We start from the raw sequence: 21,904 nt of genomic DNA on the forward strand, positions 1-21,904 counted from the left end.
GAAGGTGGTGCTATAACGAGTGAAAATACAATTAAAAAGTCAGTCTGTTTTGACTTAAAGTCATGAAATTTGGTACATAGGTCCCTCTCACAAGGAACAAATTTGACTCGGTCACCTGTAAGGTCTGCCATGATGGATTTTCCGCAATTTAGAATTTTGTGAGAAACGTGTCAAGAGCTACTCTTCTGGCACTGAAAAAAACGATTTGCACAAAACGTTGTGGCGTCGATGGACAAAGGTCTCAACGCAATATTTTCCAGACTAGTACCTAAAACAACATAGCTGCTATTGACCAATAAACATTCATGCGGGTGTGGTCTGGCACATATGCATAAAAATCAGTCAAGAATATTTGTATTGGAACACAATTTGGTACACATTGCAAACACTGTCAAGACTCAACATATGTAAGAACATTCATATCGACCACATGGTGGCACTATAACTGGTACATGTTTATATCTCTTGATCTATTTGACTGAGTGCTGAAATCTGGCACACATGCTCAGGGATGTGTGTCTAGGTAACCCATGCGATATCTCGGACACCACTGGCACGCATTTCGACAAAACTTGGGTGAATGATGCTTCTTGCCATAGAGATCTGGCATTTTTAAAATTACACTGATTGGCCCAAGGGAGGTGCTGCATCATTCATGGGGGACATGTTTACGGTAGCCTTTTTTTTTCTCAGTGATTCACCCAGCAGTCATAGGAGACAGAACTTACTTACTTACAAAACTGTCCCCAAGCTCTTTCTCTCTCACAAGACTGATTGTAGAGGTTGTGTGGAGGGCTCTGTCCTTAATTTAGCTAAAACATTGTTATTGTCCCACACAATGAAATCGGAGGTGGGACTATGGATCTTAATCCATCTGTTTGTCATGGGGTGGGGGGGGTTGCTGCATCATTCGTGATGGACAACATGTTTACAGTTGCCTTGTTGTATATTGCGTTATGTTTTCTACTTTAGCACACCTAGGTAGTCTAGTTATTGGGTGTGTTCGAGCAGAATTTCTGTCAAGTCACATTTGAAAGTGTCTTGCCTTACTTAAACTTGATAAAAAATCATGTGATCCAAAGGTCAATAAGTTGACTGCAGTCTGAGAGGAAGAGGTGAAACCAGAGGGTTTACTCCACCCAAAATCTTTCCACGTTAAGCAGATCATTCATTATTAAAGTGAATAGTTATTCTATGGGGGGCACAGTAAGTGTTGAATCTAGTCAAGATAAAAATGAATTGCTATTTTGATACATGAGGTTCATTTGATCTAATAGAAGTGTCGTAATGCTTAGGTTACGAGTGTACTGATATAAGTGTGATGCACGTGACATCCAAAAACACTAACGGAGTTGTCTATGCATATTCATGAGGCTAGCATAGCGTCTTACTCTCCATTGAATACAGGCGGTTGACGTCAACACCCCTCATCAAATATTCAAATAACGACATGTATCCATCAAGCCAAAGAGGAATAGGCAGGAGCTTGACAGCCCACCGTTCTGCTCTGTGGACAACAAATCCCATTGAGGGTGGAGACAAGTATCTTGTCATTGGCTGTGTTCGAGAAGATCAGAACCCAAATGTATCCTATGTAAATTGTGACCGACTGACTGATCTACAAATAATGACTTGTTTATTTACGATGCAAGGTTCTTTGTAGATCAGTCAGTCGGCAGTCACCTGCAATGTTGAACAAGCCCATAATATCCAGTATCGCTGCTGCAGTCGACAGCAAGTTTCTGCAGCTGCTCTTCACCAACTTCATCCTACAGCCATCACCTGCATTGTGGGAAGCTCTATTGCCAACCAACCAATCATTAGGGTGTTTTTGTTTGACCCACACAAGTGTGACCAAAGACATGACTGAAACAGGAACGAACAGTGGATATATACAAATGTGCTATTTGATGCTCTCTCACTGATGTGATTGTACAATGTACACACGATGTCAGTTGAAGTGTGTTATATGGGGGTTAAACCATCTTTATTTAGACATTATAAAGAAAAACTTTTATAAACTATAGCAACACTGCCACGTTGATCTGAGCCTTGCCTATTTTCAGGTCTCTCCTGAGATGTTTTGATTCAAGTCCGGGCTCTGGCTGAGCCACTCAAGGACATTCAGACTTGTCCCGAAGCCACTCCTGCGTTGTCTTGGTTGTGTGCCATCTGCTAGCTCCAGCCTGCTAGCTGTCTGAATCGCTGTGTCTCCAGCTCGCCTAGCTACTCACTGGACCCTATGATCTCTCGGCTACACATGCCTCTCCCTAAATGTCAATATACCTTGTCTATTGCTGTTTTGGTTAGTGATTTTTGTCTTATTTCACTGTAGAGCCTCCAGCCTTGCTCAATATGCCTTAGCTAGCCCTTTTGTTCCACCCCCCCCCACACATGCAGTGACCTCACCTGGCTTAAATGATGCCTCCAGAGACAAAACCTCTCATCGTCACTCAATGTCTAGGTTTACCTCTACTGTACTTACATCCTACCATACCCGTCTGTACATTATGGCTTGAATCTATTCTTCCACGCCCAGAAATCTGCTCCTTTTACGCTCTATTCCGAACGCACTAGATGACCAGTTCTTATAGCCATTTGCCGTACCCTTATCCTACTCCTCCTCTGGTGATGTAGCGGTTAACCCAGGCCCTGCAGCCCCCAGCATCACTCCCATTCTCCAGAAGCTCTCATTTGTTGACGTCTGTAACCGTAAAAGCCTTGGTTGCATGCATGTTAACATTAAAAGCCTCATCCCTAAGTTTGTTTTATTCACTGCTTTAGCACACTCCGCCAACCCGGATGTCCTAGCCGTGTCTGAATCCTGGCTTAGGAAGGCCACTAAAAATCCAGAAATGTCCATCCCTAACTAACATTTTCCAACAAGACAGAACTGCCAAAGGGAGCGGAGTTGGCCTGCAGAGTTCTGTCATACTATCCAGGTCTGTGCCCAAACAATTAGAGCTTCTACTTTTTTTTAAATCTACCTTTCCAGAAACAAGTCTCGCCGTTGCCGCTTGTTATAAACCCCCTTCAGCCCCCAGTCAGTTTGAAAAAGCTAGCCTTAGCTTTCCTAACAGAAATTTGCTTCCTGTAGCACTAATTCCAAAAAGTTTTAGGACACTAAAGTCCATGGAGAATAAGAGCACCTCCTCCCAGCTGCCCACTGCACTGAGGATAGGAAACACTGTCACCACCGATAAATCTACGGTAATCGATAATTTCAATAAGCATTTTTCTATGGCTGGCCATGCTTTCCACTCGGCTACCCCGCCCAACATCTCAGCCCCGCCCCCGCCTCTCCTTCACCCAAATAGCTGATTTTCTGAAAGAGCTGCAAAATCTGGATCCCTACAATTCCTCTGGGCTAGACAATCTGGACCATCCCTTTCTAAAATTATCTGCCGAAATTGTTGCAACCCCTATTACTAGCCTATTCAACCTCTTTCGTATCATCTGAGATCCCCAAAGATTGGAAAGCTGCTGCGGTCATCCCCCTCTTCAAAAGGGGGAGACACTAGACCCAAACTGTTATATACCTATAACCATCCTGCCCTGCCTTTCTAAAAACTTAGACCATTTCAAATCCCACCATACCTTCTCCACTATGCAATCTGGTTTCCGAGCTGGTCACGGGTGCACCTCAGCCACACTCAAGGTCCTAAACGATATAACACCATCGAAAAGACAGTACTGTGCAGCCGTCTTCATCGACCTGGCCAAGGCTTTCGACTGTCATCACTGCATTCTTATCGGCAGACTCAATCGCCTTGGCTTCTCAAATGACTGCCTCGCCTGGTTCACCATCTACTTCTCTGATAGAGTTCAGTGTGTCAAATCGGAGGGCCTGTTGTCTGGACCTCTGAAAGTCTCTATGGGGGTGCCACAGGGTTCAATTCTCGGGCCGACTCTTTTCTCTGTATATATCAATGGATGTCGCTCTTGCTGCTGGTGACTCTGATCCACCTCTATGCAGATGACACCATTCTGTATACATCTCAAATCAAATCAAATCAAATTTTATTAGTCACATACACATGGTTAGCAGATGTTAATGCGAGTGTAGCGAAATGCTTGTGCTTCTAGTTCCGACAATGCAGTAATAACCAACAGTAATCTAACCTAACAATTCCACAACTACTACCTTACACACACACACAAGTGTAAAGGGATAAAGAATATGTACATAAAGATATATGAATGAGTGGTGGTACAGAACGGCATGGCAGATGCAGTAGATGGTATAGAGTGCGGTATATACATATGAGATGAGTACTGTAGGGTATGTAAACATAAAGTGGCATAGTTTAAAGTGGCTAGTGGTACATGTATTACATAAAGATGGCAAGATGCAGTAGATGATATAGAGTACAGTATATACATATGAGATGGGTAATGTAGGGTATGTAAACATTGTATTAAGTGGCATTGTTTAAAGTGGCTAGTGGTACATTTTTACATAATTTCCATCAATTCCCATTTTTAAAGTGGCTGGAGTTGAGTCAGTATGTTGGCAGCGGCCGCTAAATGTTAGTGGTGGCTGTTTAACAGTCTGATGGCCTTGAGATAGAAGCTGTTTTTCAGTCTCTCGGTCCCTGCTTTGATGCACCTGTACTGACCTCGCCTTCTGGATGATAGCGGGGTGAACAGGCAGTGGCTTGGGTGGTTGTTGTCCTTGATGATCTTTATGGCCTTCCTGTGACATCGGGTGGTGTAGGTGTCCTGGAGGGCAGGTAGTTTGCCCCCGGTGATGCGTTCTGCAGACCTCACTACCCTCTGGAGAGCCTTACGGTTGTGGGCGGAGCAGTTGCCGTACCAGGCGGTGATACAGCCCGACAGGATGCTCTCGATTGTGCATCTGTAGAAGTTTGTGAGTGCTTTTGGTGACAAGCCGAATTTCTTCAGCCTCCTGAGGTTGAAGAGGCGCTGCTGCGCCTTCTTCACAACGCTGTCTGTGTGGGTGGACCAATTCAGTTTGTCCGTGATGTGTACACCGAGGAACTTAAAACTTTCCACCTTCTCCACTACTGACCCGTCGATGTGGATAGGGGGGTGCTCCCTCTGCTGTTTCCTGAAGTCCACAATCATCTCCTTTGTTTTGTTGACGTTGAGTGTGAGGTTATTTTCCTGACACCACACTCCGAGGGCCCTCACCTCCTCCCTGTAGGCCGTCTCGTCGTTGTTGGTAATCAAGCCTACCACTGTAGTGTCATCCGCAAACTTGATGATTGAGTTGGAGGCGTGCATGGCCACGCAGTCGTGGGTGAACAGGGAGTACAGGAGAGGGCTCAGAACGCACCCTTGTGGGGCCCCAGTGTTGAGGATCAGCGGGGTGGAGATGTTGTTACCTACCCTCACCACCTGGGGGCGGCCCGTCAGGAAGTCCAGGACCCAGTTGCACAGGGCGGGGTCGAGACCCAGGGTCTCGAGCTTGATGACGAGTTTGGAGGGTACTATGGTGTTAAATGCTGAGCTGTAATCGATGAACAGCATTCTCACATGGGTATTCCTCTTGTCCAGATGGGTTAGGGCAGTGTGCAGTGTGGTTGCGATTGCGTCGTCTGTGGACCTATTGGGTCGGTAAGCAAATTGGAGTGGGTCTAGGGTGTCCGGTAGGGTGGAGGTGATATGGTCCTTGACTAGTCTCTCAAAGCACTTCATGATGACGGAAGTGAGTGCTACGGGGCGGTAGTCGTTTAGCTCAGTTACCTTAGCTTTCTTGGGAACAGGAACAATGGTGGCCCTCTTGAAGCATGTGGGAACAGCAGACTGGGATAAGGATTGATTGAATATGTCCGTAAACACACCAGCCAGCTGGTCTGCGCATGCTCTGAGGACGCGGCTGGGAATGCCGTCTGGGCCTGCAGCCTTGCGAGGGTTAACACGTTTAAATGTTTTACTCACATCGGCTGCAGTGAAGGAGAGCCCGCAGGTTTTGGTAGGGGGCCGTGTCAGTGGCACTGTATTGTCCTCAAAGCGGGCAAAAAAGTTGTTTAGCCTGTCTGGGAGCAAGACATCCTGGTCCGCGACGGGGCTGGTTTTCTTTTTGTAATCCGTGATTGACTGTAGACCCTGCCACATACCTCTTGTGTCTGAGCTGTTGAATTGCGACTCGATTTTGTCTCTGTACTGAGACTTAGCCTGTTTGATTGCCTTGCGGAGAGAATAGCTACACTGTTTGTATTCGGTCATGCTTCCGGTCACCTTGCCCTGGTTAAAAGCAGTGGTTCGCGCTTTCAGTTTCACGCGAATGCTGCCGTCAATCCACGGTTTCTGGTTTGGGAATGTTTTTATCGTTGCTGTGGGTACGACATCGTCAATGCACTTCCTAATGAACTCGCTCACCGAATCAGTATATTCGTCAATATTGTTGTTGGACGCGATGCGGAACATATTCCAATCCGCGTGATCGAAGCAGTCTTGAAGCGTGGATTCAGATTGGTCGGACCAGCGTTGAACAGACCTGAGCGCGGGAGCTTGTTGTTTGAGTTTCTGTTTGTAGGCTGGAATCAACAAAATGGAGTCGTGGTCAGCTTTTCCGAAAGGGGGGCGGGGGAGGGCCTTATAAGCGTCGCGGAAATTAGTATAACAATGGTCTAGTGTTTTTCCAGCCCTGGTAGCACAATCGATATGCTGATAGAATTTAGGGAGTTTTGTTTTTAGATTAGCCTTGTTAAAATCCCCAGCTACGATGAATGCAGCCTCAGGGTGTGTGGTTTCCAGTTTACAAAGAGTCAGATAAAGTTCGTTCAGGGCCATCGATGTGTCTGCTTGGGGGGGAATATATACGGCTGTGATTATGATTGAAGAGAATTCCCTTGGTAGATAATGCGGTCGACATTTGATTGTGAGGAGTTCTAGATCAGGTGAACAGAATGACTTGAGTTCCTGTGTGTTGTTATGATGATCACACCACTTCTCGTTAATCATAAGGCATACCCCCCCGCCCCTCTTCTTACCGGAAAGATGTTTGTTTCTGTCGGCGCGATGCATGAAGAAACCAGCTGGCTGCACCGACTCCGTTAGCGTCCCTTGAGTTAGCCATGTTTCCGTGAAGCAGAGCACGTTGCAATCCCTGATGTCTCTCTGGAATGCTACCCGTGCTCGGATTTCATCAACCTTATTGTCAAGAGACTGGACATTGGCGAGTAGTATGCTAGGGAGTGGAGCGCGATGTGCCCGTCTCCGAAGCCTGACCACGAGACCGCCTCGTTTTCCCCTTTTTCGGCGTCGCACAGGGTCGCCGGCTGGGATCAGATCCATTGTATTGGGTGGAAGGCAAAACACTGGATCCGTTTCGGGAAAGTCATATTCCTGGTAGGAACGATGATGAGTTGACGTTAATCGTATATTCAGTAGTTCCTCCCGACTGTATGTAATGAAACCTAAGATTACCTGGGGTACCGATGTAAGAAATAACACGTAAAAAAACAAAATACTGCATATTTTCCAAGGAACGCGAAGCGAGGCGGCCATCTCTTTTCGGCGCCGGAAGTACCCTGAAGTACCCGGAAGTACCCCATCTGGCCCTTCTTTGGACACTGTGCTAACAAACCTCTAAATGAGCTTCAACGCCATACGACACTCCTTTCGTGGACTCCAACTGCTTTTAAAATGCTAGTAAAACTAAGTGCATGCTCTTCAACCGATTGCTGCCCGCACCCTCCCGCCCGACTAGCATCACTACTCTGGACGGTTCTGACCTAGAATATGTGGACAACTACAAATACCTAGGTGTCTGGTTAGACTGTAAACTCTCCTTCCAGACTCAGATCAAACATCTCCAATCCAAAATTAAATCTAGAATTGGCTTCCTATTTCGCAACAAAGCATCCTTCACTCATGCTGCCAAACATACCCTCGTAAAACTGACTATCCTACCGATTCTTGACTTCGGCGATGTCATTTACAAAATAGCCCCCAACACTCTCCTCAGTAAACTGGATGTCGTCTATCACAGTGCCATCCGTTTTGTCACCAAAGCCCCATATACTACCCACCACTGCGACCTGTATGCTCTCATTGGCTGGCCCTCACTACGTATGTCGCCAAACCCACTGGCTGCAGGTCATCTATAAAAGTCTTTCCTAGATAAAGCCCCGCCTTATCTCAGCTCACTGGTCACCATAGCAACACCCACCCGTAGCACACACTCCAGCAGGTATATTTCACTGGTCATCCAAAGCAAACACCTCCTTCGGCCACCTTTCCTTCCAGTTCTCTGCTGCCAATGACTGGAACGAATTGCAAAAATCACTGAAGCTGGAGACTCATATCTCCCTCTCAAACTTTAATAAGCATCAGCTGTCAGAGCAACTTACCACTGTACCTGTACACAGCCAATCTGTAAATAGCACACCCAACTACCTCATCCCCACATTATTACTTACCATCTTGCTCTTTTGCACCCCAGTATTCTCTACTTGCACATCTAATCACTCCAGTGTTAATGCGAAATTGTAATTATTTCACCTCTATGGCCTATTTATTGCCTTACCTACTCTTCTACATTTGCACAAACTGTATATAGATTTATTTTCTTCTATTGTGTTATTGACTGTACGTATGTTTGTGTAACTCTATTGTTTATTGTTTCTTCCAGACATGACGCTTGGCATTCAGGCCAGAGTTCAATCTTGGTTTCATCAGACAAGAGAATCTTGTTTTTCATGGTCTTAGTCCTTTAGGTGCCTTTTGGCAAACTCCAAGCGTGCTGTCATGTGCCTTTTACTGAGGAGTGGCTTCCATCTGGCCACTCTACCATAAAGGCCTGAGTGGTGGAGTGCTGCAGAGATGGTTGTATTTCTGGAAGGTTCTCCCAATTTCTTCGACCTCATGGCTTGGTTTTTGCTCTGATGTGCACCGGCAACTGTGGGACCTTATATAGACAGGTGTGTGCCTTTCCAAATCTTGTCCAATCAATTGAATTTACCACAAGTTAAATTGTAGAAACGTCTCAAGGATGATCAATGGAAACAGGATGCACCTGAGCTCAATTTTGAGTCTCATAGCAAAAGGTCTGAATACTTAGTAATAAGGTGTTTATTTTTAATACAGTTGCTAAAATTTCTAAAAACGTATTTCCACTTTGCCATTCTGGGGTATTGTGTGTAGATTGAGGCCAGTTTTTAATCATTTTAGAATAAGGCTGTAATGTAACAATGTGTAAAAAGTCAAGGCGGTTGAATACTTTCCAAATGCACTATGTATAGAGAACAATAGTAATGGCGTCTTTTTGTAGGCACTAATGCCACCATGGCTCGTTGGTCAAAGCCTATGGGGAATTTCATTTCTGTAGGGTTTTTGGATAAACTCTAGTAAAACACAGGCTGAGGAGGTCACACGTTTTTTCTACGAGAATCTTAAAATCAGCTAATGTAACGTTTTGTGAATTTTGAAGCATTTATGTAATTAAAAAAGCACTAAGGCTTCATAAAGGTCATGTTAACTGACTTCTCATAGAACAATACATATAAGATCTCCTAAACCGATGTTAACCTCAGACCTTATTTTTCTGCGTTTATCCCAAATCACTATTATATTCCGATAGGAATGGCCAAACGAACCAGAGGTAACTAATTAACGCTTTTATGACTACAAGCTGGCGAGCTCTATAGAGCACATGTATACAGTTACTTTGTTATAACTGCGGACACGCAAAGTATTTTACAGTGAGGTATTATTTTCATGTGCTTTACGGTGAATACTCTGTCCATGTGCTTATGTACATTTCTCCACTAGTTATTTAGCTATAACTTGTATGTTAATATGGAGACATAATTGCTAGCTTGTATGCTAAGACTGGCTTTGTTCTCATTCCTCATGCTGAAGGCTATTTGGTCTGTTTCTATAAGTCCCTTGTGGACCTTTTCAGTTGCTGTTTCCTTTGTAAATCAATGGTGCATTTATAACCATCATTGGTTATAAATTATTCCAATAGCAGTTTGTTACTTCATTGTAATATTGTTTATTACTATATCCTAATAGTATTTGAATTACTTATCATTCCTCTCTTCATTCTGTAATTTCAGACAACCACACATACACTCATTTAGAACCCCCTGTGAATATAATTGCCATTAAAAACACCATAACTGGAATTGCTAACATCTTACTTACCAAAGAATGAGGCCAGCTTTTGTATGACAAGCAACGTTTAGTGAAGGTACACTCCATTACACCACCCCTACACAATCCCTTTATCCATCCGATAACATTAAGGTGCAGTTTCTCTGAAGAATTCGAGTAAAGAACCGTATGTAGCAACAACAACAAAAAGTTCATAACAGAGTTAGCTTCCATTTGTTCAAGTATACAGTTGGTGCTCCAAAATGACTATGGCAGATGAACATTATGAGGTTTACCCTTGGATAAGCTTTCCAAATCCTAGTGGGGAAAATACAAAACTGACCCAAGATCAGGATCTCGGGGCAACTTTACAATAACAATGTAATACATTTAAGGAAAAATACCACTCAAACTATTTTCATATTTGTTTCATTAGTTCACTGTTGATATGGTTCCAAAATGTTTTACGTCAGCAATCAAGTTTAAGATATAGAACTTTCAAAAATACAGAAAGTGTCATGCGATTAAAAATACCAAATTATTTTGAAAGTTGTCTATCTTAAACTTGATTGCTGACATGCAAAACATTATTGGACCGTATCAACAGTGAACTAATGAAACAAATATGAAAATAGTTTGAGTGGTATTTCCCTTTAAGAGCCAGGGAACAAATGAACTCCCTAATCCCACCCAAATATCCACATGGGCCAAGAAAATTCAAAAGGCCTAAAACAGTCACCACAATAAATCGCTTCCCTGCTTTTACACGTCAAATAATTCCATCCAGATTTCCCCTCCCCCTCAAAAAGATACAATGAATACAGGACATGATTTGTGCATTTCCCCAGAATAATATATACTATATAGAATGTATAGTGTTCAAACAGAGGGGTGAGAATAGGAGGGAGGGGAAAGTGTTTAAGGGAATAATTCAGTAACATTTGTCAGTCAAATGCTTCACTCTCTGGAGAATTATTATTATGATCACATTATTATCTATTGATAACTCTCCCACAGACTTCTTGCCGTTGCACTGTTCTACTTTGAAGCAAGCTACGCACACATTATTTATAATCAAATTGGGTTGCTTCTACTCTGTTCTACATATTAATTGCATTTAAACAAATTAAATATGAGTGTATTTTACACTGATGAGAACAGTGCTTAAATTGTTCAAACTACAATGGAAACTCCAAAATAAATCAACCTGAAAGAGGAAATAACAAAAGATTAGTTATCAGAACAGTAAATGTGAACAAGGCTGTGCAAGGCTAGCTCAGTCCTACTGAACTACCAAAAAATTATTAAATCAACATGAAATAACCTAAAACATTTCTGCACCATCATGTTGAAGGAGGATAGTTCTGAGGTGAAAGTCAATGCCCTTAAAAAAAAGTCTGAATGATTAGCGTTAACATGTTTGTGGAGGGAGCAAAACTAACGTAAACATCCAAAGCAATCTAAATTGACATGAAACTCCCACTAAAAGAAGAGGACGTGCAGTTAAAGTAGAAAGACAAAGACATTAGCTTGAATTCCCCAGAGACTGCTCCTTGTGCAAACCAGACCATGAGAGTTGGACACTGTATGCCGTCTCCTGCATCTCTCTGAACCGTACACAATGTATACAAAAGGCTTGTGCCGGGTCGTAATCATCAGGTCACTCAACAGAAAGTTGAAACATTTTGCATCGGAAAACTAAAATTAGCATTTCACAATGGACAAGTCCAAGTCGTCCCACCTCCCCGTTTGTCCATTTTCTTCCGTTTGGTGACTAATGAACACGACCCAGCTTCATTGAGGGACAGACCAACCAAGTAGTGGCATAACTACATGAAGAACTGTCCTGCCACATTGGCCACGCCCAGGACAATGAGGAAGCTGTGGAAGATGGCCGAGGGCCAGCTGAGCTCCCCTCTACGCTTCTGGGAGATCATGTGGACCAGAGAGGGAAAGACAAAGACCAGGGCCAGGCCACACGTCGCCCCAGAGTACCTGGGAGGAGAAACAGAGAGAGCAGATCTATATGGACTGCGCGAGAGAGGGTGAATTAGATTCAATTCAAAGAGGGGGCGAGACTATGGGCTAAACGTGTGTGAAAATAAAATGTTAGTGTCAATCGTGCATTAATGTCAATGGGGGAATTTGAAGGATAATTTTAATACCAATATCTCAAGGATTTTGCCCTACATTTTTATTTTCCATTTGCAAGGGATGCCTTGTTTTTGGTTCTCTTTATCAACAAACATCTTCATAATTTCTCATTTACCTATCTTAGCAGCCATCTTACCTTATAATGGAGCCAATGTTGGGGTAATACTTCGCCATGCAGACACCAGTGCCAACGATGAAAATGTTCAGAGTGAAAACGTGGAAGAAACTAGGGGATAAAGAGATGAAGAATTGTAACATTTTGTAGAAAGCTTGTTTTAACCATCAAAGCTTCAACACACAAGATTGTCTCCCCTTCCAATGAGAGGTACATTAGCTGAGGTAAAGACTGCCACTGAGAAACATCACCTTTTCACACTAAAACTGCCATAGGCCAATGCCCCGTGCTGTTAGATGTTGTAATTAAAATAAATCTGCGATTTTGAAAGCAATGTCCTCCTTCCCTGACTTTTCCTATATATCCTTGTATTTTACATTGTGTTATAAAAATTCTGACAGCTGAGCAAAGTATTTAGAGCCTATTTACAGTTTTTCCCCACTCACACCTTTTCCTATCTTAAGGGGTAGGAATGTGCATCTTTAAACACATTCATTTACCATTCTAAATTCAAATCTGCTGCTGATGAGCTCACGGAGGTGGGCCTCTGAACTGGAACTAAATGATGTATGTACAGTCGTGGTCAAAGGTTTTGAGAATGACACAAATATACATTTTCTAAGTCTGCTGCCTCAGTTTATATGATGGAAATTATGGAAGTCCCTCTTTGCCATGCAAATGAACTGAATCCCCAAAAAACATTTCCACTGCATTTCAGCCCTGCCACAAAAGGACCAGCTGACATCATGTCAGTGATTCTCTCATTAACACAGGTATGAGTGTTGACGAGGAAAGGGCTGGAGATCACACTGTCATGCTGATTGAGTTCAAATAACAGACTGGAAGCTTCAAAAGGAGGGTGTTGCTTGGAATCATTGTTCTTCCTCAGTCAACCATGGTTACCTGCACGGAAACACGTGCCATCATCATTGCTTTGCACAAAAAGGGCTTCACAGGCAAGGATATTGCTGCCAGTAAGATTGCACCTAAATCAACCATTTATCGGATCATCAAGAACTTCAAGGAGAGCGGTTCAATTGTTGTGAAGAAGGCTTCAGGGTGCCCAAGAAAGTCCAGCAAGCGCCAGGACCGTCTCCTAAAGTTGATTCAGCTGCGGGAGTGGGGCACAACCAGTACAGAGCTTGCTCAGGAATGGCAGCAAGCAGGTGTGAGTGCCTGCTGTGCACGCACAGTTAGGCGAAGACTTTAAAGATGGACTGGTGTCAAGAAGGGCAGCAAAGAAGCCACTTTTCTCCAGGAAAAACATCAGGGACAGACTGATATTCTGCAAAAGGTACAGGGATTGGACTGCTGAGGACTGGGGTAAAGTCATTTAATCTGATGAATCCCCTTTAAGATTGTTTGGGGCATCCGGAAAAAAGCGTGTCCGGAGAAGACAAGGTGAGCGCTACCATCAGTCCTGTGTCATGCCAACAGTAAAGCATCCTGGAGACCATTCATGTGTGTGGGTTTGCTTCTCACCCAAGGGAGTGTGCTCACTCACAATTTTGCCTAAGATCACAGCCATGAATAAAGAATGGTACACATCCTCTGAGATCAACTTCTCCCAACCATCCAGGAACAGCTTGGTGATGAACAATGCCTTTTCCAGCATGATGGAGCACCTTGCCATAAGGCAAAAGTGATAACTAAGTGGCTCGGGGAACAAAACATCTATATTTTGGGTCCATGGCCAGGAAACTCCCCAGACCTTAATCCCATTGAGAACTTGTGGTCAATCCTCAAGAGGCGGGTGGACTAACAAAAACCCACAAATTCTGACAAACGCCAAGCATTGATTATGCAAGAATGGGCTGCCATCCGTCAGGATGGGGCCCAGAAGTTAATTGACAGCATGCCAGGGAGGATTACAGCGGTCTTGAAAAAGAAGGGTCAACACTGCAAATATTGACTCTTTGCATCAACTTCATATAATTGTCAATAAAAGCCTTTGACACGTATGAAATGCTTGTAATTATACTTCAGTATTCCATAGTAAAATCTGACAAAAATATCTAAAAACACTGAAGCAGCAAACTTTGTGGAAATTAATATTTGTGTCATTGTCGGAAGCATTGGAGTCAACATGGGCCAGCATCCCTGTCGAACGCTTTCAACACCTTGTAGAGTCCATGCCCCGGGTGCAACTCAATATTAGGAAGGTGTTCACCATTTGGAAGTTCAGTGAGCTTCGGTTTTCTCCTCCTGCTTTGGTCATGCAGTCAGTCCGCCTCGCAAAATGACTGTGGTCTTCGTTATGAAATTATTTTAAAAACCTTTAAAAACTTGACCCTGTATATCTAAAAATTACCATAAAATAATGATTGTTTAAAGCAAAACTACCTAAACTATTGCCAATGGTGAACCTGAAGAATCTAAATGAAATCTACTGTAAACCCATTCAGCAGGAATAGCCAGATGAGTGGTCTCCGGTAACTTAATTTTATTATGGTAAAACACAATTTTCAACAGCACAGAGGACAACCTATAGCAAATTACATAGGTTGTCACTCAACTAATAAAGCCTAATATCCCACAAGCCATTTTAGCATTTGAAAGCTGAAGGTAATGTGCAGATGTTCAAGATCAGAACAGGCCGCTGGTCAACTGTCAGTTTACGGATACGATCACGAGCATCAACTGTCAGTTTACGGATACGATCACGAGCATCAACTGTCAGTTTACGGATACGTTCACGAGCATCAACTGTCAGTTTACAGATACGATCACGAGCATCAACTGTCCGTAAACGGATACGATCACGAGCATCAACTGTCAGTTTACGGATACGATCACGAGCATCAACTGTCAGTTTACAGATACGATCACGAGCATCAACTGTCAGTTTACGGATACGATCACGAGCATCAACTGTCAGTTTACAGATACGATTACGAGTGTAGCCAGGTTGTCACACCTCTAATAACAAAAGAGTAGATTCATCTGATTCGTAGGCTAAAGGACACTGCACCCGACAGCAGGATCTTTTACAGGTGCTTGGAGGCTGAGAAGCCCAGCAGTTCTAGTGTTAAAACAATACGTGTTCCTTGAGAATGGTGTACAGTTTTTTGAATTCTCTAGGGTTTCTCAACTCCGGTTTCAGGGTTGAGTCATCTAGGGTTTCTCATCCACTATGGGACAAGGCTAGGGCCGGTAGTTACCTGGGGTAGTGTTTGCCGAAGACCTGGCTCATCATCTGGACACGCACCAGGTAGCCCAGCAGGGGGTAGACAGTGGTCATCTGGAAAAGCAGACAGGTCCGTGCCACAAACACCAGCACGTCACTGCTAGGGAAGTTATCCAGGAAGTTCTGTAGTAAACAGACAAGACAGAATGTCAGAAGGGTGGCAACTGTCATTTCATAACCCCAAACTTAAAGGAGTAGGGTGAAGTTGCCCCTAGACGCTGATCTTGGGCCAGCTTTGCATTTTCCCCACTAGATGGTTATGGTTAGGATTGGTGGAGGGGAAGCTGATCCTAGATCTGTACCTAAGGGAAACCATCCTGGAGCCAACTCAGATACGTGTAGTCATATAGTGTGTGGGGACACATGCTCGTCAAACATCTCATTCCAAAATCAGGGGCATTAATATGGAGTTGGTCTTCTGGGAAGGCTTTCCACTACATTGCTGTGGGGGACTTGCTTCCATTCAGCCACAAGAGCAATAGTAAGGTCAGGCACTTATGTTGGGCGATTAGGCTTGGTTCACAGTCGGCATTCAAATTCATCCCAAAGGTGTTTGATGGGGTTGAGATCAGGGCTCTGTGCAGGCCAGTCAAGTTCTTCCACACAGATCTCGACAAACCATTTCTCTATGGACCTCGCTTTGTGCACGGGGGCATGGTCCTGCTGAAACAGTGAAGGGCCCCAAATTGTTGCCACAAAGTTAGAAGCACAGAATCATGTAGAATGTTGTATGCTGTAGCGTTAAGATAACCCTTCACTGGAACTTAGGGACGTAGCCCGAACCATAAAAAACAGCCCCAGGTCATTATACTTTACAGTTGGCACTGTGTATTTGGGCAGGTAGCATTCTCCTGGCATCCGCCAAACCCAGATTTGCCCATCAGACTGCCAGATGAGGAGGCATGATACATCACTCCAGAGAACACATTTCCACTGCTCCAGAGTCCAATGGAAGCAAGCTTTACACCAGTCCAGCTGACGCTTGGCATTGCGACACTTCATGGCTGAGCCATTGTTGTTCCTAGACATTTCCACTTCACAATAACAGCACTTACATTTGACCAGGGCAACTCCAGCAGCGCAGAAATTGACAGTGCCACGTTGAAAGTCACTGAGCTCTTTAGTACGAGCCATTCTACTGGCAATGTTTGTCTATGGAGATTGCTTGGCTGTGTGCTCGATTTTATATACCGGTCAGCAACGGGTGTGGCTGAAATAGCCGAATCCACTAAATTGAATGGGTGTCCACATACTTTTGTATATATATATAGCGTAGACATGACAGTTAACACATAACTGCTAGAGGTTTAGTCAAAGAAGAGGGGAATATCCACTCTGCTCTCCTCCGTGTCTTGGACCTTTTACTTGTGTTGTCCAGATCCTGTTATTTACGATGTACATAAAACCCTCGCTCTTCAAAAGGGAAGTGAAAGCCTTACTGGTTCAATGCAGTCTTTTGACAGAGGAGGGGAGGGGAACGCAGCAAAGATCAACACTCCCACGTATAGGTACGTCAGTCCCACCAGTAGGTAGGCCACAGACAAGTCCCGCACCTGAAATCACAACACAACACTGTTTATTTCATGATAGAACACAATAGACACAGATGGAACATATGTTTCTACACCTGCGTTGCTTGCTGTTTGTGACATCAGCAGATGTAAGAAGGGCTCTATGAATACATTTGAATGATATCTTTATTACTTCATTATACAAAGGAAACTTTTTTGTTGTTGTTGCTGACAGTGTTCAACCCCCGCACACAACAGGCTGGGTGCAGCACAGGGTCAGCCGCAGGAGGAAAGTAGGTTAGGGGTTAAGTGCCTTGCTCAAGGGCAGCAAAACCACAGTCAAATAGACTATTCTTCACAGCACTGTTGGTGACCAGGTTATGCTAATATTTAGTCATGCTCTCACCAGAGTTCAAAGCTTGGCAAAAGAGACAATTGTAGTCTATTTTATCAGGTAAAGGAATTGCTCGAAATCGGCAGGACAAGCACGTGAGGCGTCTAAAGTTTGCTTCCAACCGTAACGGTAGTGAGACTAGTGACTGAATATACTGGGGGTTGTGGGTAAGGGTGAAAAAAAAAGAGAAGTTAAAAGGAACAGGAAACAGACTGCAGCCACAGACTTAACAATGGAACAATGGGAAGTGCACCGGACTCTGGTCAAAAGTGCAGTAGGGAATAGGGTGCCATTTGGGACGTACGATTAGTCTACTCCGTAACGCTGACAAGCCACTTCTTTTCTGTCTCAACAGTGGTTTTCAGAACAAAAAGCCCTGACACGGTGTGACTAATGTAAAAAAAAAAAAAGAAGCCTGTTCAGCAAAAAAATAAATAAATAAAAAATAAATCAAAATGTGTGTGGTCAAATGTTAATGGTTAGTCATACATAACACCAGCAGTCTCAAACTGAATGTAGTTGGAGAAAAGAAGTGGTTAACAGCCCAGTTAGACCAAACGCTACAGAGCAGTAAGGCATCGCAAAGCTCTCTCTGTGTGGGTGCATCTTCCAAACAGCATGCACAACGTCACATTGGCTGTTAGCCTATCTAGCGAGACCATCTGTCCTCCAATTGGTTACTGCGCAGTCACATCACTGCTAATTTGGCTAAACTTTGGACTGTGAGCTCATAGTCGCTAACAGTCATGTCTTGTTCACCCATTGGAAATAATAAATTGCATTTGTAGACTGTGTATATATACACAAAAATAAGAATCCCCACTCTTTACATTGTGAGCAACCATAAAATATATTTTTCAAATGGTCTCCGGTAGTTTGATGGCTAGAGATGGTGCCTGGTGTTATAGAGGTAAAATAACAAGTTATTTTAAGAACTTTTCACGACACTAAAAGTCACTTTACATACAAGAAAATCAGCAGGATAAAAAGCTATAAAATCACATTAAAAATAAGTATATAAAAGAACACTAAACATAATGACAGACTATCCAGGGAAGTGAACTAGATGGAGGATAAAATCTAAGACAACAGAGAATCTGGGTAAGCCTGTGTGACGAGGTGTGTCTTTAGTGTGGACTAGAATATGTGTATGGATCGTGAGGTTCTGACATGGAGAGGGAGGGAGGTCCAGAGCTGGGGAGCTGCACTGCTGAAAGCCTGGTCTCCCATGGAGCGGAGCCTGGTGCGAGGGAGGGTGAGGAGGCCAGTGTCAGAGGAGCACAGTGAACAGGTGGTAGTGTTGGGGTTCAGGAGGCCAGTGTCAGAGGAGCACAGTGAACAGGTGGTAGTGTTGGGGTTCAGGAGGCCAGAGGAGCACAGTAAACAGGTGGTAGTGTTGGGGTTCAGGAGGTCAGAGGAGCGCAGTGAACAGGTGGTAGTGTTGGGGTTCAGGAGGTCAGTGGAGCACAGTAAACAGGTGGTAGTGTTGGGGTTCAGGAGGTCAGAGGAGCACAGTGAACAGGTGGTAGTGTTGGGGTTCAGGAGGTCAGTGGAGCACAGTAAACAGGTGGTAGTGTTGGGGTTCAGGAGGTCAGAGGAGCACAGTGAACAGGTGGTAGTGTTGGGGTTCAGGAGGTCAGAGGAGCACAGTGAACAGGTGGTAGTGTTGGGGTTCAGGAGGTCAGTGGAGCACAGTGAACAGGTGGTAGTGTTGGGGTTCAGGAGGTCAGTGGAGCACAGTGAACAGGTGGTAGTGTTGGGGTTCAGGAGGTCAGAGGAGCACAGTGAACAGGTGGTAGTGTTGGGGTTCAGGAGGTCAGTGGAGCACAGTGAACAGGTGGTAGTGTTGGGGTTCAGGAGGTCAGTGGAGCACAGTGAACAGGTGGTAGTGTTGGGGTTCAGGAGGTCAGTGGAGCACAGTGAACAGGTGGTAGTGTTGGGGTTCAGGAGGTCAGTAAGGTATGTGGGCGCCAGTCCATTGACTGGCCAACTAACTCACGTTATTCTCCTGGTGTAATGAGACATAACCGCTAGCGTGGCCAACTAACTCACGTTGTTCTCCTGGTGTAATGGAGACATAACCGCTAGCGTGGCCAACTAACTCACGTTGTTCTCCTGGTGCTTGTTGCTCTTCATCAAGGTGATGATGCAGTTGTGGATGAAGAAGGCCAGGGTGAGAACACCAGTCAGCTGAGGGAACAGCAGCCTGAACTCTGGGGGGTGGACACACACGTTACCAAGTTAGTTGCATAAATTAACTTAGAGCAAATAAGGAGGGGGCTGTCATAGTTCAAAAAAACTTGACATGTTATCCTATTGATTTGTAAAGGACCGACCCCAAACTGAGGTACCAATCTCACCGGAAATACAAATTGAAAAGGAAAAGGCCCCCCAACTGTCTGCAAACACTGATTAAGATAGCATTGTTGTTCAATGGGCAGAGAATATCCAAGGTATTTTGGGGTCAAAGTTGTGGAAAATCACTGGGCCGCCTCATCGTAAACAACATCATCGTGACTCATCATTATCGCCACCTATTTGTAGACAATTACATCATAATCACCATTGTCACCTTTTTTTCGTAAACAATGAAAATCATAGTCATCATAATAATTTACCTGGGACGTAGAACTGAGTGGATTCTAACCAGTGGAACTCCAGGTGAAAGCCTAGACGAATAGCCTTCAGTGTGACCAGTATGATGAGGTAGACCACAGATATGGTGCCTGGGGGGTCGATAGAGATCAATAGAAGTCATACAAGCCAGCCAGAAAACAAAGACACAGAGCACGTCACCAAACAATGACTCACGTCAACCCGTTCACTTCACTTAAATAAAAAGCTGGCTGCTTTTTCAGAGGCAAGCCATTGTTTGCCTCATTGACAACTATGAGCAAAAATGACGTCTACTTTCACTAGCCATAGCAAAAAAGGTTATGTCATTGAACTGAGCTTTCATTAACGATAGCTAGACAATAAAAAAATAAAAACTTGGGGAAAATCCATAATAGCGCCTCAAACATAAATAATGAATTTATAAAATGAATAGATTTTTATACCTTTCTCCCAAAGTGTACAGTTGAACACTCCCTTGGTGGAAACTCACTATAATGCTTACACCTAACCAATTCTTTTAAACCATGAAAGGGAAAGTGCAAAAGAACTGGGACTTAGCTTCAGTTAGCATAGACCAGCTCTTAATTCTGGTCCCGGGGACATCTTTGTTTTTGCCGTGACACACCTGATTCCTCTACTTAAAGGTTTAATGAGTTGATTATTGAGTCAGGTGTGTAGTGCTAGGGGGAGGGAACTAAAATGTGCACCCCTTTGGATCCCCGGGACCAGGATTGAGAAACACTGGCATAGGCAGTTCCTCCAGTCCTTACCCAGGAAGGTGAAGCGGGCGAAGAAGGAGGCAGAGCGGAAGTTGAGCAGCGGCAGCAGCAGAATGATGAGGTAGAATGGGATGGTGTTGGTCTTGCTCCACCAGCGGTCGAACACGGCTGTGTCTGACGTGTCGTTGCCGTAGTAGTTGTTGTTGTTCAGGTAGAGGCCGCTGATGCCGCTGCTGTAGTTCCCTTTGTGGTCCCCCGTGTCGGGGAACGGGCAGATCACTGGGGGAGGCAGATGGGTGTTAGGGAACAGGCAGATCACTGGGGAGATCACTGGGGGAGGCAGATGGGTGTTAGGGAACGGGCAGATCACTGGGGGAGGCAGATGGGTGTTAGGGAACGGGCAGATCACTGGGGGAGGCAGATGGGTGTTAGGGAACGGGCAGATCACTGGGGGAGGCAGATGGGTGTTAGGGAACGGGCAGATCACTGGGGGAGGCAGTTAGGACAGGACGAGGGTGCGGTACTTTAGGACAGAGTTTAGTTTGCCAATGGTTGGCAAAAGCACAACCAGATCTGGGACCAGGCTAGAGGATGGTGACTATAGTACAAAGCACTTTTGCACATCTGAACGTATCATGATGGAACACCTAGACAGATGCGTAGAAGATTCAAAAACGAAAGTGAAAAGTTTGTTTTGCAAGTATACACAGTGTGCGGCAGTCATTTACATGACTCAGTCTATGGGAGAGAGGAGCGAACCAGAGCAGTCTAAGGGAGAGAGTAGTGAACTAAAGTAATTGATATCCGACCATGCTGCAGTTGCACTATCAAAATAGGAACAATAATGTAATACAAGTTAAGGCTTGATGGGAGATTGGATAGTGATACATAAATTACACATGAAGAACGAGTCTCACCTCTTTCTGACCCGTTGGTTCCAAACTCTGTATCTGACATGCTGACATTATGCGCATAGTCTGTAGAAGGTAGAAACAGATTAGCAGTAGTTCAAGATGAGCAAGATAACATTTTAGAAATCCTTTGGTGTGTGAATACTGGTGAAACACTAAATGACGGTTCCTTTCTACTTCTAAAAATGTAAATAACGTCAAGTTTGTATAGTTCTCTAAACTCTGTTGT

General features: G+C 44.3%; 1 protein-coding gene across 3 annotated transcripts in view; it reads right to left on the reverse strand.

Annotated features, from left to right (window-relative positions):
* Positions 1 to 10,136: 10,136 nt before the first annotated feature.
* Positions 10,137 to 21,904, reverse strand: part of slc38a9 (solute carrier family 38 member 9) — a 30,147-nt gene continuing 18,379 nt past the window's right edge. For all 3 annotated transcript variants that reach the window (XM_071351351.1, XM_071351352.1, XM_071351353.1), the window contains 8 exons: positions 21,682 to 21,741; positions 20,816 to 21,043; positions 20,048 to 20,155; positions 19,536 to 19,642; positions 16,964 to 17,077; positions 15,499 to 15,647; positions 12,359 to 12,448; positions 10,137 to 12,063 (listed from right to left, as the gene is read on the reverse strand). In XM_071351351.1, the coding sequence (XP_071207452.1) occupies positions 11,898 to 12,063; positions 12,359 to 12,448; positions 15,499 to 15,647; positions 16,964 to 17,077; positions 19,536 to 19,642; positions 20,048 to 20,155; positions 20,816 to 21,043; positions 21,682 to 21,741 (1,022 nt within the window). In that variant the 3' untranslated portion in view covers positions 10,137 to 11,897. The remainder of the gene's footprint in view (positions 12,064 to 12,358; positions 12,449 to 15,498; positions 15,648 to 16,963; positions 17,078 to 19,535; positions 19,643 to 20,047; positions 20,156 to 20,815; positions 21,044 to 21,681; positions 21,742 to 21,904) is intronic.

This window comes from Salvelinus alpinus, chromosome 18 (assembly GCF_045679555.1).
Source record: "Salvelinus alpinus chromosome 18, SLU_Salpinus.1, whole genome shotgun sequence".
NCBI lineage: Eukaryota > Metazoa > Chordata > Actinopteri > Salmoniformes > Salmonidae > Salvelinus > Salvelinus alpinus.